Genomic DNA, 18,160 nt, shown 5'->3' with positions numbered 1-18,160 from the left:
AATTATTTGGGAGTCGAAGCAGTGGTCGTATTCAATCGGTCCCTCGGTGTCAGATTATGATACTCGACAAAATTATCCAAATCTTTATAAAGATAGAAAAGTCTCTCGTGCATCTCAGGTATTGGGAAAGAACTATGAGCACGTAATTTACGATAATCCCTCGTCAATGGACTACTTCTCATTGCGTAATTTCTCAACTCATTTCGATCCGAATCGTGCACCATTTTGTAAAACATTTGATAAAACTCTTTGTACTTTTCTTGGTAAACGTAAGTAAAGTAATCGATGACTCGTTCCACTGATTCGTTATATTTGACTTGTCTCGACCTCGAAGGACGAGTCGTCAAGGTAGTAATCGACGCTGTCCTTTTTCTCCTTCGACGAGTTGTTTCATCCCATTCGTCCTCTGCAGATGACTCAGGATTATCAGTTGTAATCTTACGTCTGCGTTTTTTAGTCGCGCTTGTTTCTGATTCTGGTTCTGATGTAGCTGTCATTGAATCACTTTCTGAAGAATCGTAATCGGTTTCTGGACTCGAAGTTGTGCTCGTTCGTCTACGACGTTTGGGTTTGGTTGTCTCTTCAGAAATGGATTCTGATGTCTCGTCAGAGCTCGCTTTTGTGCTTGTTTTTCTTTGTCGTTTGGGTTTGGTTGTTTCCTCGTGAACGGATTCTGATTCTGGAGCTGATGCATCAGACGAATAGTCATCAGGGGTTTCGGTTGTACTGGTTCGTCTTCGTCGTTTAGCTTTAGTGGTTTCCTCATAAACTGGTTCGGATTCTGGAGCAGAATTTTGAGAAGAATCGTCTTCATTTTCGAGACTAGGGGTCGTGCTGGTTTTTCTGAGTCTTTTAGCTTTGGTCGTTTCATCGTAAAGTGATTCTGATCCAGATGCAGGGGCCGCGTTTTCGAGGTGATAGTTGGATAATTTCTCCCCAAGGTGTGAGGGATGTGCTTGTACTGATTGTATCGGTTGACGCCACATTGAGGCGAATAAGTTAGCGTTTACATTCGTATAAGTTAGGGAATATGTGACACATAATACCTGAAAAAGGGTTCAATTCGTTAGGATTTTTCCGGTGCTACTTGTATCTTAGATCAGGTGACCTTGGTAAATATATTAAGTTGCGGTGGTAGTTGGCTGGCTGGCTTTGCCTCAGTGTGTGAGAGCAACGTTGCCATGTTTAGGTTTTGAATTGAAAAGTGGATAGGAAGCGTTTGGGAGTTCTTGGTTTTGGTTGAACTATTGTTGATCAGTATTGTTGAAAATGAAAAGGTTGTATTGTCAACTTCGAATTGATATATTAAAATTGAGTATTGCAATGATGTTGCAGTGGTTAGCTGTGTTGCCAGATTTGCATTCATAATGAGAATGAATCAATAAGAATGAAAGGCTTTCAAAGATTTCTTTTATCAATTCATCATTGTTCTAGACCTACTTTTAGGTATGCCTGCCCGGAGGAAAATGATTGTATTTGATCAGATCAGATCCAATCAGGTCTCCTCTATTGGGTCTGATCAAATCCAGTTATATCCAATCAGATTTGATCTATTGGATCTGACTGGGTTTGAACAGACCCAACTGAGTAGTGACAAAATGGTTCGTTTCTACTGCCAAGTTTCTAGTTATTTCCCTAATCTTTAATTTAGTTCATACTGTGAAGCAGATGATGGCCACCCACAAGAAAAGGAGAAGTGGAATAGCGCATATGCGAAGAAAAGACGGAAAGTGTTGTGTTAACAAAAAAACAGAAGGGGCCTGGATCAGCTACATACAAAAATTGTATGGAGATGACACAGGTCTGGCTCAAATGGAAGTTCCATCCATGGAGGGGGCACCATGAATTGAAATGTGGGAGCTGAGGAACGTGGTGAAGAGAGCCAGAAACCACAAAGCAGTGGGGGAAGATCTCATACCAGTAGATTTGATTAAACATCTGACACCGGAGTATGAAAAGGAGCTGCTGAAGATCATAAATGAAATCTGTGATGAAGGTATGCTGCCTAAGGACTTCAAAGCAGTAAATTTTGTACCAATACCAAAGAAGAATAACTTGCAAATATGCTCTGAATATAGAGCCATCACATTAATGAGCCACGCACTGAAGCTACTACTATCCATCATAAATGCCAGAATTGAAAAGAAGATAGATGGAAATCTGAGCAAAACACATTATGGCTTTGTAGCGAAAAAAGGGACATCTGACACAATTGCCCTGCTGAAAGTGATCATCCAAAGAGCACTGAATGCAAACAGGGAAATCATTGCTTGCTTTGCCGATTATGAAAAAGCATTTGATTGTGTCAACCATGAGAGGATGTTGGAGATCCTGAAGAAATACAATGTAGATGACAAAAACCTACAGATAATCAAGAACCTGTACTGGGAGCAGAGCACAAACATCAAGTTTGAAACTAAGTACTCAGAGAACGGATGTGGTATAAAGAGAGGTGTGAGACAAGGATGCCCCCCTCACCTAGGTTGTTCAACATCCCGCACAACAATTGTCAACGTCGACATTTACATCGACTACGTTTTTTTCCAACATAATGATGGAAACGTGACCAATTAGTTATTTAGTAGGAATCTTCTGTCAGTTCTGTCCATAAAGAAGTCGGGTAAATGAAAATTTTCGAAATTTTCTCTTTATTTCTGATACCTTGACATGCCATCTCAACATGTAGATGTAAAATTCGATGCTCAAAATTTACATCTACAACTATGTTGACCAATTTTTCAGATTTAAAATTTCTGTTTTAGTGTTTAAAAGTTTAGTAAACATTCAAAAATATGATCTTGTTCAATGAGGAAAACAAATTTTTTAGGGAATTGATGACATTACTTATTCACTTTTCCACTGTTTGGAGTTGTAGATGATATGATGTTGATATTGTGGATGTATTTGTTGATGTCAAATTTCGCATCAACATTAACATTGACATGTAGACATGAAAATGGATTAGTTTAGTACTCTTAGATAAAGTATTGCACCATCTTTGATATAAGGAATTTCTGTTCAACTTTTTGATTATACAGACTTTTTGTCTGTACTTCTTCTGAAGTGGACTTTGCATCGATGCTGTTTTCAGCACAAGCAATACCCACATCAGAGGAAATCATTTTTAGAAAAAAAAAAATTGAGATTTTTACAAAGCAGCACGTCGACATAAATGTCGATGTGAATGTCAATCCATCCACATCTGCCACTTTTGGATGGCCCATGTCGATGTGAATTTCGACCCTGTGTTGAGCCAATTGTCGACATGAATGCAGATCAACATCAGTCAACAATTACATTGACAATTAGCTCGACACAGGGTCGAAATTCACATCGACATGTGACATCCAAACATGACAGATGTGGATGGGTCAACATTCACATCAAAATTAGCATGGTCTTTGCTGTATGGGGTGTATGCAGAAGAAATAATGAGAGAAGCGCGAATCAAACAAATGAGATTCAAGATCCACGGCAAGAGAATAAATGAAATAAGTTACGCAGAAGACAAAGTGATCCTTGCTGGGACAGAAGCGTAGATGCAGAAAATGATCAACCGAATCAACAGTGCTGGATTAAAATATGGACTGAAAATAAACGCAGGCAAGACCAAGGTGATGAGATTTACAAAAGGAGACACTGAAGAGGTCAAAATCAACATTGGAACCCAAGAAATTGAACATGTAAATCAATTCAGATACCTTGGAGATGGTAGAGATCATAAAGAAAAAGAGAATTATGGGATGCTACATATAGACCGTTCTGAAGTATTCCTGCGAAACATGGACTATGAGCGTAGATTGCGAGAAGAAAGTATCTGCTTTTGAGATGTGGTGCTATCGAAGGCTACTATGGATCTCATGGAAGGACTTCATTACCAACTAGGAAGTATTAGCAAGAATAGGAGAGGAGCAGAAAGTCATAGTATAGCTCATAAAATATGAGAAAATGGTATTTTCATGCAAGGTGCACAAGGGAAAATTTGAGGAAGAATGACAAGAGGGAGGAAATGATTGGAGATGTTAACAACAAACTCACCGGCCAACTCTCACTGTAAGACCCTGAAAGAAAGTATCAGATACGCTAGAAACTGGCTAATATAGATGGAAGTATACGCTATCTCCTGTAAAGGGTATTATTAAGCAACTAGAGTTCTGTGGGATTTTTTTTACCTAATTAAATTTTAAAATTCAGGTTTCACCGAAAAAAATTTAATCATAAAATATCCTAATTAATAAGTTGTGCACTCACATAAAAAATCGACACCAAAATTGAAACCCAGACAAAAGTTAATCTACGTATACATAATTTATATTTATCCATCAAAATAACAAACTAATAGACATCTATTGCTTGATTATGGTACTGGCGGCTGAAGCTGCTTTTTTCTCAGCAAGTTGGCAATCTATATCGTACAAGAAAGCGAACAAATGTTCTAATTTGCCGGGCACCGGGAATGGAGTAGTACGTAAAATTTTGTCGTAACTGTTCATCTGGTAAGTAGCCATCGCTTCTATCCTGGCTTCTTTTCGTTTTTCGTCGCCCATGGCTTGAGCTAGCCATGCGAAAAATGCCCTAAATTCAGGGTTTTGCGATTCTAATTTCATTATGGCTAATAATTCCGGTAAAGTGGGAGTGGTATAGATTTCGTTTGCCCATACGGATGATGCTCGTACTGTCGTCTCATCTAGAGGCTTTTGGTGCGTTACTTTATTAGCGAAAGAATAGATGATGTAAAAGATCACCTGAAAAAATGCACATTTAAGGCGCCGAATTAGATGGTTGGTTTGTTGAAGGGGGGTTTTTGATTTAAAAAGTTGTATGGTTGATTTAATGTATGTAAAGTTTATGTGAGATATTTTTAGGAAATTTTTGGGGGATCTACGACTATTGAATATTTTCAATAATTTGGATATTCGTATGGATTGTAAAATTTGAGAGTAAAAAATAATCTAGTGGGACAAAAATTTTCACCAATTTTACCTAATTTTGAGAAATCAGAAATTAACGCGATTATTTCGAAGGTACCCAGATATGACCAGAATTAGGCACTTTGCCTCTTAGCCGATCCAGATGAATGACATTAGCATAAAACACTTGTAATTTTTCAGGTATAGGAAACTCGGTGGTTCGTAAAATAGCGGGTATATCGACTGGTATATTTTTCTTCATGTATATCATTCTTTCGGCATGATCTCCGGGATCGACTAGGTTTTGAAACACCCAAGAGAAGAAATCTTCGTATTTCGGATCTTTGGATTCGAGTATGAGTAAATCAGTAAGTGTTTGTAAGTTCTTAGGCAACCCTCTGTACAACCCTCCTGTGTCGAGTCCACCCCAAAGATGAGCATTGTTCACTTGAGCTCTATTTTTTTCGATTTCGGCAGCTTCTTGTCGAGCATTGTATTTCGCCTCTTCTTCAGCTTCGATGTCACGTTTTAGTGTAGAGTGAATGTTTTCAGATCCCTGATCTTTATTCGCAGCGTTTACGCTTTTGAAATCGTTTTTTGGGATTTCGGATGGTAGAGGGTGTTGCCAAGTTGTGTTAATTTGGAGATATAGGACAATAAATGTAACCTGAAAGAAATCGTTCTGTTTATTGGTGATGATGGATATGGAGGATGAAATGATTGGGGAGTGTGAGAGGTGGTTGTTTCTTCTCAGCTTTTATTTTTCTTGAGAAATCGGCGAGTCGTTGGTGAAAATGATGTTAAAATTGCTCAGTTGATTCGTTGTGTTGAAGGTTTTTTGATTTTTTCTAATTAAGCATCAGATATCTAGTATGGCTTATTAGCTGTATTGATTTCCTTATGAGAGGTGATAGGAGAATTCTCAATTTTTAAAAATATTTTACGAGGCTAGAATGCAATTTAAAAATACCTACGTTTACGAAGATAAGGTTTGGCTGTTTGAAATGATCAAATGAATAAGTTTTTAAAATAGATTACGAAATTTTTTCACCTATATTAAAATTCTTTGATTTAATAGTTGAAGTGAGAAACCTTGGACTGAGTATCACGTTATTAAATTATGATATAGATGATGAAATCAGTGTCTATGTGACTTTGTAGTTTTATGCTTCTGAATTGAGGAATGCACGAGATAAATTCGTTAATTCTGGGAATGAAAATTGAAAGAGTCAACTTTTTGGGTGGTAATTTAAACTGACCACTTAAGGGAATATTAAAAATTTTAGACGTTCCTATCTAAGTATCATTCTACCAAATTAAGATATCTTAACTATGTCATTTAGAAGCAAAGAAAATCGAAAAAATATGAAATTCTAGCGATAAGTTCATTTGAAATAGTTTCGAGAACCATGCCACGAATTTAATAATGAGATAGAAATAACATTTTGAAAAAAAAATTGTCGATGTATTTTCGATTCGAATATTACAGTTTTTTTTTTTCGAAATTCAATAACCGAGCTCATCAGATCACAGATGACCTTTACATGCTGCCTATATCCATCGGCCCCAATCCGGTAAACGGAGCAATTTTATCTTGTTCTTTGAACACCTGTTCCATATGCCAATGAAAAAGGAAAAATTTCATGTAATCCGGCGGAATGGGAAAAGGTGTGAATAATTTAGCCGTTTCGTAAGGTGGAGTTGTATGAGTATCGTAAGCATGAACTCGTCTCTTATTGGTATTCCAATCAGCATGCAGCCAGTTGTACAACCAAAGGTAAAACTTAGTGTATTCGGGATTCTTCTCGATCTCTTCGGCGTAAAACTTTTTAGCTCTGAGCTTCATGCGATCTCTCTTATTTAGCAAGTAAACGGTATCGTATTCTTCGATTTCGGTAGAATTAGGATTTTTCGTCGTGCTTTGAGCTAATTTACTGAACTTCTTTTGTAATCTTTTATTAATGATGAACCATTCGTCTAAACTGGTGACCGGTGCGAAAGCGTAATCTTCAGACTCTAAATCAGTTACGGGCTCGAACAAGTGTTCGAATGGGCTTTTGAAAGTTTTCCTTTTGGTCGTCTGTTGTTCCTCCATTTTATAATCTTCTCGCGGAATGAAACCTACGGGTTTTTTACCGTGGGCTTTGAGGACATCTAGGGGTGGTTGGCCGATGCCACCGTTTATAACTTGTGGCTCTTCGTTGTGGACGGGTTGATTGAAGTGGTCGGCTTGTGCGATTGGTGGCGTTATGTCTCCGATTTCGAATTCGTTTGTTAGTTTAGTAGTTAAGCAATAAACGATGCAAAAAATAACCTGAAAAAAAGGCTTTCTGTAATTTATATGTAGCGGTATACCTTTTTTATAGATTTAGGTAGGCGTAGGCTATGAGAATGTGATTGTGATCTTCGTAAAGTGAGTTATTAATTTGATCGAGAATTAGAATAAGGGTCATTCCACGTTAATTCGACCAAGAAGTGGTGAGGAGGGTTGGCGATTTTTTTGAAATTTTTCCTGTGGAAAGGATATTCCGAAGGGATGACCAATGGCGCACATCGCAGCCCTCTGGCCCTTTTTTAAAGGCTGCCAGGGGGTGTCAAAGTTTTCAGTGAACTTGAAATATCATCTATTTCAGCAGTGGATTACCTACACGATAACCGCGATACCTGCTAAAATGGAACTTTTTTAACATTTTAACAACAGTTAGGAGATTTGAAAAGTTTTTTGGTGATATCATAAAAATCAGTGTTGCCACTTTTTTTCGTACAAAAAATTAGCTCGAAAAGTTTCAAAACGTGGTTTTCATTTCGTTCCAACTCTCAAAAATTCTAATAAAAATATATTATGGACAACTTTTCATGGTGACCAACATACATAAAAATTGGGATGGAATTATTTCGTAAAGTCGATTTGAAAAAATTGAAGGTTCGCGAAAAAAAATGTGATTTTTTGATTTAAAACATGAAAAAAAGTTTTGATTGGTGAAGTTGACTCATTTGACCCCTATTTTCACGTATCCGTTGAAAAAGTTGACGAAAACATTTCACTCAATGAAATGGACTCATCACAAAAAAATCAAAATTCTGAGTGAATTGAAAAAAATTAACAAATTTTTTTTTTGCTATGAATGCAATGTTTATCAACTTTTTCATGAAATACTTACGTCAGAAATGAGGTCAAAATAAGACAACTGAATAAAAAACTTTTTTTGATGTTTGAAATTGAAAATTTAATTTTTTCAAATTTTGTTTTTTTTTGTGATTAGGGTTTTTTCAATTTTTTTAACGGGAAAACTTTAATTGAACAACAGAATAAGTGAATTGCACGACAGAATAAATGAATTGCACAACAGAATAAGTGAATCGCACGACAGAAAAATCCCACTACAAAATCATGTTTTTGAACGATAGCGATTTAACAACAGTATTAGCCATTTAACGACAGTTTTGGTCATTAAAACAACAGCATTGAAGGACAGACCTCGAACGAAAAGCATAGAAAATTCACGCCATGAGAACGGGAATGCACGACGAAATTATTTCAATTGTCAGACAATGAAAACAACGCAGATTTTTCACCTGTCGTTTGAATTAGTGAACATGAATGGGGCAGTATTTGTAGTATTTGTGAATAATGTTGGAGGGTCTTTTTGCAGGGGTAGTGATTCGAAATTAGTGAGTATTTACCTGATTAAAATTTTTAAAACTCAAAATTAAAATCTAAAGCTACAATTTAAAAATTTGAAAAAAATTGCAGCGAAAACAGTTTTTAATCCAATTTTTTACTTACAAGGTACCAAACTATCATATAGGAATTCTAATCAAAATTCAAAACAATTTCATATCAATGTAGCACAATGTGGCTGAACTTATTTTGAAGTTTTGAGTTTTTGCGCTACCCCCCCCCCCAAATATGTTCTATTTTATCGGAAAATAGATGCACATTTCAGCAGTTTTTTGTTGTTGAAAAAAAAAAAAAAAAAAAAAAAGAAGTAACAACTATAAAGAGAGTGGAAGCCAACAAACATTGCAATAAAATTGTCAAATAAAAGCTACTTTAAGGACTCCTAGTGCCTCTTATCTTGTTTTTTAATTTTTCAATTAAAAAAAAAATGATCACCAGAGAAAATTTTGGAATTGAACCGGCTCAAAAAGAATTTAAAAATATGTACCTAATGTACCTTTATAAGTGCTGAATTTACTTTTTACTTTTTTTTTAGCTTTAGGAAATTTTTATTGGAAAATCCACTGGAGGGGGAGGCTTCAGGTTGGTTTGAAACCAACACCAATCATTTTTGGAAATTTTAGTTTTGTGAATAAATTCGTCGCTTTTATCATTATGTCGTCATTCATTTTGTAAAGTTGTCGATGCATTTCATTCAATTTGTCTGGCATACACTGGCGTTCACTTGATTTTTTGGGGTGCACTTGAATTTTTGTTGTTGTGGAATGGTTGAAAACTGTTTCTGTCATTAAAAAAGTGCTTTTGGACGTTAGCATCTGTTGTGCAAAACACTTTTTTTTGGTTGTTCAAATCATTTAATCTGTTGTGTCGATAAATGGCACCCTTTTTTAACAGATATATAAAAATAGGAGTCAAATGGGTCATCTTCACCAATCAAAACTTTTTTTCATGTTCCAAGTTGAAAAATCACATTTTTTAAAGCAAAATTTCAATTTTTTAAAATCGACTTTACCCCGTGAGGGCACAGGTTGTTGTCACTAGAGGTAGTCTCTAGGTAGTAGCTTGGATCATCAAGAGCAGCCAGTCCCCCAAGACAGAAGAGAAGGCAAGGACATCACCAGGGGTATTCTGTGCATTCATGTCATGCAGGGGTGGTAACATGTTGCTGTTTGATGGACTCAGAATCAATAAACATGGCTAAAGCAGAATTCTCCAGTTGCTGGAACGACGGGGAGGAGTGGCAAGTCAAAGGCCAAGCCTCTACATAAATACGGATTACAAACAAGAGTGCATAAGAGCTGCAGAACACCAACAACTCACTCGTTCCAGCCCTAGGGAAGCGCAAGAGCTTCAGAGTTAGAAGGTGAATACCAGCGCATAAAAACTGGTAAATTTGGCTAAGGGAGTAAACCCCAACAGAAAATCATGGTGGAAGGCAATGGGAAACCAACACCATTACATTTCCCTAGAATTATATGGACATCAATTGAAGAGCTCTATTCCAAAGCGGGTTAAGTCATTTTCAAGAAAAGCATGTTTTACGGAGATTTTTACTTCAAAAGTGAGTCAAGTCATCGATTTTTCAAAGTGATTTTTTCTACAAGCAATTGTTCTATGTCCAAAGAAAGGAAAGGTGCACCGACCTTTCAAAACAGAACAAATTTTAGCAACAAAAATTTTAAACGCATTTTTTGGTGAAAAAAATGACTTAACCCACTTTGGAATAGAGCTCTTCAATTTAACAATGGCCCTAAGTCCCCATCAGGCTGATCCTCATCCGCCAAGGCAGCCAGATAGAGTGCTAAGAATATGCGGAGTCAAAACAAGGTGGAATAACATCAACGTTGCAACCTGCTTAGGAGATTACAAATTGACGTATTAGGAATAAGTGAGACCCGATGGACTGGAAATGGTAGAAACTGGGCAGATAAAGATTATGAAATGATTTAAGATATCAGAAACAGAAAGCCAAAGTATTTAGCTCATAAAATACGAGAAAATGGTATTTTCATGCTAGCAGTACAGGGGAAAATCCAAGGAAGAAGGACAAGAGGGAGGAAACGATTTGAGCTGTTGACAAAAAACCCACCGGCCAACTCCCTGTAAGACCCTGAAAGAAACTATCAGATATGCTAGAGACCGGCTAATATATATGTGCTATCTTCTGTAATGGAGTGTGACTACAACGACGACAAAAATTGACTTTACAAAATAAATTCCATCCCAATTTTTTAGTATGTTGTTCAATGTTCACTTGTTCAGCATGAAGAGTTGTTGTCCATAATATATTTTTTTCAGGATTTTTGAGAGTCAGAACGATATAAAAACTACGTTTTGAAACTTTTTGAGCTAATTTTTTGTACGAAAAAAAGTGGCAACACTGATTTTTATGATATCACCAAAAAAGCTTTCAAACCCCCCAACTATTGAAAAAAGTTCCATTTTGGTAGATTTCAAGTTCACTGTAAAATTTGACACCCCCTGGCAGCTTATGAAAAAGAGCTAGGGGGGTGCGATTGGCCCATTAGTCAATCCTTCAAAAAGTTTTTCCACAGGAAAAATTTCAAAAAAAATTGCCGACCACCTCCCCCCTTCACCCCCTACTACTTCTTGGTCAAATTGACGTGGAATGACCCATATTAGGTAATCATTGAGAAGAACTTTTCTAATACCTAATCTGTGAAACGTTTGTGATGATGAATATTTAAAATTTGTCATATCAGACGTATAGGTACGTTCATGGGTCATGGCAATCTTTCTAATTTGCTAAGTCGTATTCTTAAAAATGGTGAAAGTTAATGCAGTAGATTTGTTTTGTACGCAGACCTAATAACAGCTCTGAATGTTCAGTTCAAGTACATACGTCAAAAATATTTTAAATTGATATTTGACTCATACTTGTTCAAATTTTTGGAAAAAATTTATAGGTAAGTAAAAATAAAACATGAGAATGTATTTTTGGCTGAATAATTTTAATAAATTTATTACACTAAGACTAAACGAATATTAAAAAATTTGCATCTAATACTTAAAAGTCTTCATACTCGGAATAACCAAAAAAAATGAAATAAAAATTAAAATAGAGGAGTTGTGCCAGCTGTAGTAGACATTTTCTGCTTCTCCATCGTTTCAAATAACTTGCTAATAATGATATAATATTTCAATTTATGCAAAGGAACGGGCCAAGGCGTTTGTTCAAAGTACTGTTCGAACTCGGGAGTAGAAAAAGTAGCGAAAGCTTCCAATCTCTCGGGTTTCGCGTGACGATCCATTACAATACGATAAAACCATTTGTAGAATTCACGATACGTCGGTTCCCAAGTAAAATTGAATAATTTCTGAGCTCGTGTGTCCACCTCGTAGGAATTATTAAGCTCCGATGTACGAATAAAAAACTCCCAAGATTCGTTATCCGGCAGTCTGAATTCGGTAAAGGTTACTTTTTTAGTCGTCTCGAACATGTAATCTTTGCTTTCGGATTCGCTCGAGTAATGATAAGCGTCATCTTCGTCGCCGTCGGCGTTTTTGATTTCGAGGTAGTAAGGTTGGATGTTGGTTAATTTAACGTATTTTTCAACGAGTTGGTTTCGATTTGGCATAAATTTACGTAAATTGAACGCGTGTGCGGCTTTGTTTATGGGGCTTAGTTTTAGCCCAGCTTGTCCGAATGGGTTTTGAGATGAAGGTTTTAAAGAAGTTAGGTAGTAAGTAAGACAGACGAAGACCTGAAAAAAATCGTATATTGTGATAATCTCGTATACCTTTGAAAAGGAGGTCACGACCGTGTTGAAGGTATATATTTTAGGTATTTTTATGGCGAAGAGATTTGGCAACGTTGGTGTAAATTTTACGTAGAAGTGGCAACGTTGCATTTGTGTAAATTCTTAACTTGGAAAATTTCATTATTTTTTTTTTTGATTTTTTAATTTTTTACGAATTTTTGAAAAATTATGGATCGTTTTTCATCTAACATTGCAATTTTTGTGTAAGATTTTTTTTTTTAGAAAACTGCAGAAAAACTTTGAAAAACCTTGCTAACTTCACTAAATTGACCTAAGAGTCTGAAATTTGAAGTGTAGGTATATTTTTTTCAGGGTTTGGGGTTAATCTTTCCTCTTGCTCTACAGCTATGGAAATGAGTTTGGGATTTTCCATCGCTGGAATCTATTGCAGCTGACCCAAGAAACTTGTATAAATTTAGAGAGTGCCCTGGTTAGATCTTTTGAAAGTTCCATCCCTTCAACTCCCTCTCTACCTACCTCTGACTAGCTTTGAATAGGTGAAAAATAATCATATCAATTGAAATTGGAAATAAATCAGTACAAAATTTGCCACGTTGCCAAATATCCACAAAAAATTAATCGGTTTCATAATTTCAATGAAAAATTGAGGAAAATTATTTAGGATGTAGTTTTATATATTCATCGAACGATGTTCTATAAAAATATGATTTTTTAGACGTAGTTACGTTCGGATCTACCGTAAACGTGCTCCAATATTTGTTCAACTTGAGCACAGAGTTCATTTTATTAACGTATAGAAAATAATTAAGAAGTTTTTCGGGTACAATGAACGGAGTAGATGGTTTTTCTTCGGAATAATTGACCTCGATTAACAAATGCTCGGCCCCCTCCATTCGTCTATTTCGACCCTTTAGGTCTTTCAAGCTGTTATAATACCATTCGTAAAAAGGGCTAAACTTGGAGGATATGGGCCAAGTAAACAACCATTTCATTTCGGATCGTTTTCGTTTCTCAGGGTTCATGGTGGTGAAATAACTGTACTCGTCCATAGATTCTGATATATCTGGTAGCAGAGTTGTGCTTCTCCCTCTGTATATGGCGGGTATATCTTCTTCGGCGCTGTATTCTGGAAACGTGTAGCTAGAGTTATAAAACCATGGAGGGAAAGTGAAGGTAGATCCTCTGGTGGATGGAGTCGTCAGAGTTATTCTTCTGGGTACACCTCGTCGATCAGTTACTATCATAGTTGGCACGTTTATGGTGGTTTTCGGCGTTCTTCTGATTTTGGTCACGTTATCTCGAATTGGCAATATTCTGATTGCTTTGACTCTGGTTGTTCTGTTGGCTCGTGTAGTTGGTCGTTTTATAAGCGCAGATGTTACTTTGGTTGGTCTTGGTCTCGCTGGTGGTATTTTTGCGCCTGGTTTTCTCGGTTGTATGGCCTCTGTTTCGTGTACGAGCTTGGTGATAGCGTCGACTTGATTTAAGGCAGTTTCTTCGTGAACGGATTCCTCTGGTGAAGGTGTTTCGAAGTTGGAATTTTCCTCTTCTGTGCTCATTTTAGCTGTTTCAGCTTGAAGGGATTCGATCTCTGAGCTTGGAATTTTCCCTCCGTCTTCGTCGTAGAGGAAATTACTCAGACTCGAATCTACGTAGTTACTGTCACTTTCTACTTGTGCCATTACGAATCCTACCGTATTAGTTTGCTCTTGTAATAGGTGTAAGATTGTCTTAGTAAATGAATTAACCACGCATATAAATACCTGAAAATAAGGGCGCTTTTGTTACCATCAATTATTCGGTGCTGAGAATACTCCTTAAATTATTCGAGTTTGCGTTTTGATCAGCAGCAAAAATCGTAGTTATCATTGAATTATGTAAAAGCACTTGTTAGAGAGAAGTGCTGGATGGCTAATTAATCACACTTGGTAAAATGAGCATTCAGCTCGATCTCATCTTCGCAGATGAAAATAATAGATTATCAAATACAAAATAAATCTTTGTTTTATTTTCGAATGAGTTCAACAAATAAGTAATTGATTGTCTTAATCATAAAGAATGCTATATTCGAGGTACTAGTGTATTTGAAAAAATTCTACAGCTCCTTCAGAATAATTTACAAGCAATTTTTATTGTATAGAAATTGAATGATTCGAATCGTACACGAACGTTGAAACCATCAGCTAAAAATATAAGAGTGAATGGTAGTTGAAGTTGTTTGCTCAATTTTGACTGTCATCCTGCTTTTCTATAACTTTTGTCCTCCTATCCCGCTTCTTTGCTAAAAATGGCCAAGAAGTCATGCCCTTTTGTGAAAGAATGCTACTTTTTGCCAAAAATTGTTTTTTTTTGGCAAAATTCCCAAAAAGTCCTTTGGGCTCCCGAATTCAGTTTTGGTATCGTTTTTCAAAAATTTGCAAAATTGACCCCAGGGGGAGGGGGAAAAACTTAACATTTTGGATATTTTCGGATGAGGTATCAAAATGTAAGTTTTTTGGGCTCCCAAATTCTTTTTTTTTTGCATCGTTTTTCAAAAATTTGCAATATTTACCCAAGAAGGGAGGGGAAGGGGGAATCAAAATTTTGGAAATTTTCGTGTGAGGTATCAAAATGTAGGTTTTTTGGGCTCCTGTTTTTCAAAAATTTGCAATATTGACCCCAGGGGAAGGGGGAGAGGAAACTCAAAATTATGGAAATTTTCGTATGAGGTATCGAAATGTAGGGTTTTTGGGCTCTCAAATTCATTTTTGGTATAGTTTTTCAAAAATTTGCAATATTGACCCCAGGGGGAGGGGGAAAAACTTGACATTTTGGATATTTTCGTATGGGGTATCAAAATGTAAGTTTTTTGAGCTCCCAAATTCATTTTTTTGGCATCGTTTTTCAAAAATTTGCAATATTTACCCTAGAAGGGAGGGAGAAACTCATAATTTTGGAAATTTTCGTGTGAGGTATCGAAATGTAGGTTCTTTAGGCTCCCAAATTCATTTTTTGGCATTATTTTTTAAAAATTTGCAATATTGACCCCAGCGGAAGGGGGAGGGGGAATCAGAATTTTTGAAATTTTCGTGTGAGGTATCAAAATGTAGGTTTTTTGGGCTCCTGGATTCAGTTTTGGCATCATTTTTCAAAAATTTGCAATATTGACCCCTGGGGAAGGGGGAGAGGAAACTCAAAATTATGGAAATTTTCGTGTGAGGTATCGAAATAATGTAGGTTTTTTGAGCTCTCGAATTCATTGTGTTTGTCAAAAACAGTTCTGCCTGAATTGCCTAAAAAAAAGTCATGCTTTTTTGTCAAAATTCAGGGTATCTGACAGGTAGTGAAATTATAGTGAAAAAGTAGTGATTTTAAAAATGAGTAGTGAATTTAGTCAAAAAAGTAGTGAAAAAATGAAAAAATTCAAACGCACAACAAAAACCTTCAAATCATTGAAAAAAAAAGTTATTTTTGATGAAATTGAAAAATGTTTTGTGTACTTAAGTTACAAATTTTCTTCCAATTTCAATTTTTTTTGAAAATTTTCCTTTGAAAAATTTGATTTTGTTGATTTTTTTGTGAGTATGCGGGAGGGGGGAGGGGGTCGAGTGGAGAGCTTTCTAAAAATTTTATTGAAAAAAAATTGTCAAAAAATAGTGATATTTTCAACAAAAAAATCCGTTAGAGGGGTACCATGAAGTTGAAAACCAGTACCTTTTTTTTTCCTGAAATTCCAAAATATGTCCTACTTAAGTAAATTGTCGACGATTCCCAATAAAATTGTGTCTTTTTTTGAAAAAATTTTCTATGAAAATTCTATGAAAAGGAGTGGCTTTCATCAAAATTTAAGCCATATTTTTTTCCAAAAATTTCAAAATTAAGATCTTGCTTTTTTTGTCAATGTTGCAAACCAGTTCTGCTTATTTTGCTAATATGCTTTTATAAAAAAATTTCTGCTGATTTTTTTGCCAAAATTACAAACTATTGTTGTTATTGTTTTTTTTTGCCAAAATTTTAAACATTTTAGTTTTTGTTTCAAAAAAAGTCCTGCTTTTCATAAATCGTGCTTCTTTCTAAAAAAATTTTTCTGCTAAAATTATAAAAAAACTGTTTTTTTTTGGTCAAAAATTCTCCAAAAAAATTCCTGTTTTTCGTTAAAATTTGTTTTTGCCAAACTTGAAAAAATAAGTCCTTTGGCTTTGTCAACATTCCTTCAAAATTACAAACTATTGTTGTTATTGTTTTTTTGCCAAAATTTTAAACATTTTGGTTTTTTGTTTCAAAAAAAGTCCTCCTTTTCATAAAAATTTTCAAAAAAATCGTGCTTTTTTCCAAAAAATTTTTTTGCTAAAATTACAAAAAAAAACTGTTTTTTGGTCAAAAGTTCTCCAAAACAATTCCTGTTTTTTGTTAAAATTTGTTTTTGCCAAACTTGCGAAAAGAAGTCCTTTGGCTTTGCCAAACATTCTTTCAAAATTGCAAAAAAAGCCATGATTTTTTTGACAAAATTACAAACTATTGTTGTTATTGTTTTATTGCCAACATTTTAAACATTTTGGCTTTTTGTTTCAAAAAAAGTCCTGCTTTTTATAAAAATTTTCAAAAAAGTCGTGCTCTTTTCTAAAATTATTTTTTACTAAAATTACATACAAAAAAAACTGTTTTTTTGGTCAAAAGTTCTCCAAAAAAATTCCTGTTTTTTGTTAAAATTTGTTGTTGCCAAACTTGCGAAAAGAAGTCCTTTGGCTTTGTCAACATTCTATCAAAGTTGTAAAAAAGCCATGATTTTTTGACAAAATTACAAACTATTGTTTTTGTTGTTTTTTTGCCAAAATTACAAACTATTGTTGTTATTGTTTTTTCGCCAAAATTTTAAACATTTTGGTTTTTTGTTTCAAAAAAAGTCCTGCTTTTTATAAAAATTTTCAAAAAAGTCGTGTTTTTTTCTAAAACTTTTTTTTGCTTAAATTACAGAAAAAAATCTGTTTTTTTTTGGTCAAATATTCTCAAAAAAAATTCTTGTTTTTTGTTAAAATTTATTTTTGCCAAAATTGCAAAATAAAGTCCTTTGGCTTTGCCAACATTCTATCAAAATTGCAAAAAAAATCCATAATTTTTTGGCAAAATTGCGAACCAGTGTGGCTTTTTTAGCCGAAATTGCATAAAAAAGTTTTGCTTTTTATCAAAATTATGTACAAGCCAGTGCTGTTTTTTATGTCAGAATTTCATTTTTTTTCTTGTTGTAATTCCAGAAAAATAATTTCTGTATTTTGGCTTAGATTTTATTTAAAGAAGTCCTGCTCTGTTTGTCAAAATTGCAGCCCAGGACTGGTGTTTTGACAAAATTTTCTATTTTCCCAAAATTACCAAAAAATGTCTTGCTTTTTGTCAAAATTGCAAACTAATTTCGCTGTTTTTGTTAATAATGTTAAAAGTCCCACTTTTTGCCAAAATTGCAAACCATTTGTGCTTTTTTTTTTACTAAAATTGCATAAGAACTGTCTTGCTTCTTGTCAAAATTGCAATCTTGTGCTGTTTATTCTTCTAAAATTTGTTTTTTTTTCAAAATTGAAAAAAAATCTTATTGCTTTTTTAAAGTTGCTAACCTATAGTCTATTTTTTGCCAAACTTGCCAGAAAAAAATCTGTTTTTTTTTATTCGTGAATGAAACATTTTTTCAGAATTCTTTTTTAGGAATAGAAGGATCATTATCTAAAAAATTGAGATTTGAATAAATCTCTCCCCCCTCCCACTTGAGAAGTCTTGGTTTTGTCCTCATCTTGCATGTTGTCCTGTTTGATAAAAACTTCGTAATTTCATCTGAACATTGATTTTTTTGAAAGGAG

At 35.0% G+C, this 18,160-nt stretch overlaps 1 protein-coding gene across 1 annotated transcript; it reads right to left on the bottom strand.

Moving 5' to 3' along the window:
- Positions 1–2: 2 nt before the first annotated feature.
- Positions 3–986, bottom strand: LOC135833995 (zinc finger CCHC domain-containing protein 10-like). The gene has a single exon (XM_065347832.1). It carries the CDS (start codon positions 984–986, stop codon positions 3–5), a length of 984 nt encoding a protein of 327 aa, XP_065203904.1.
- Positions 987–18,160: the final 17,174 nt, after the last annotated feature.

This window comes from Planococcus citri, chromosome 2, assembly GCF_950023065.1.
Source record: "Planococcus citri chromosome 2, ihPlaCitr1.1, whole genome shotgun sequence".
NCBI classification, from domain to species: Eukaryota; Metazoa; Arthropoda; class Insecta; order Hemiptera; family Pseudococcidae; genus Planococcus; species Planococcus citri.
Note: the sequence above shows the minus strand (reverse complement) of the source record. Positions and strands in the feature narration are given on the sequence as shown.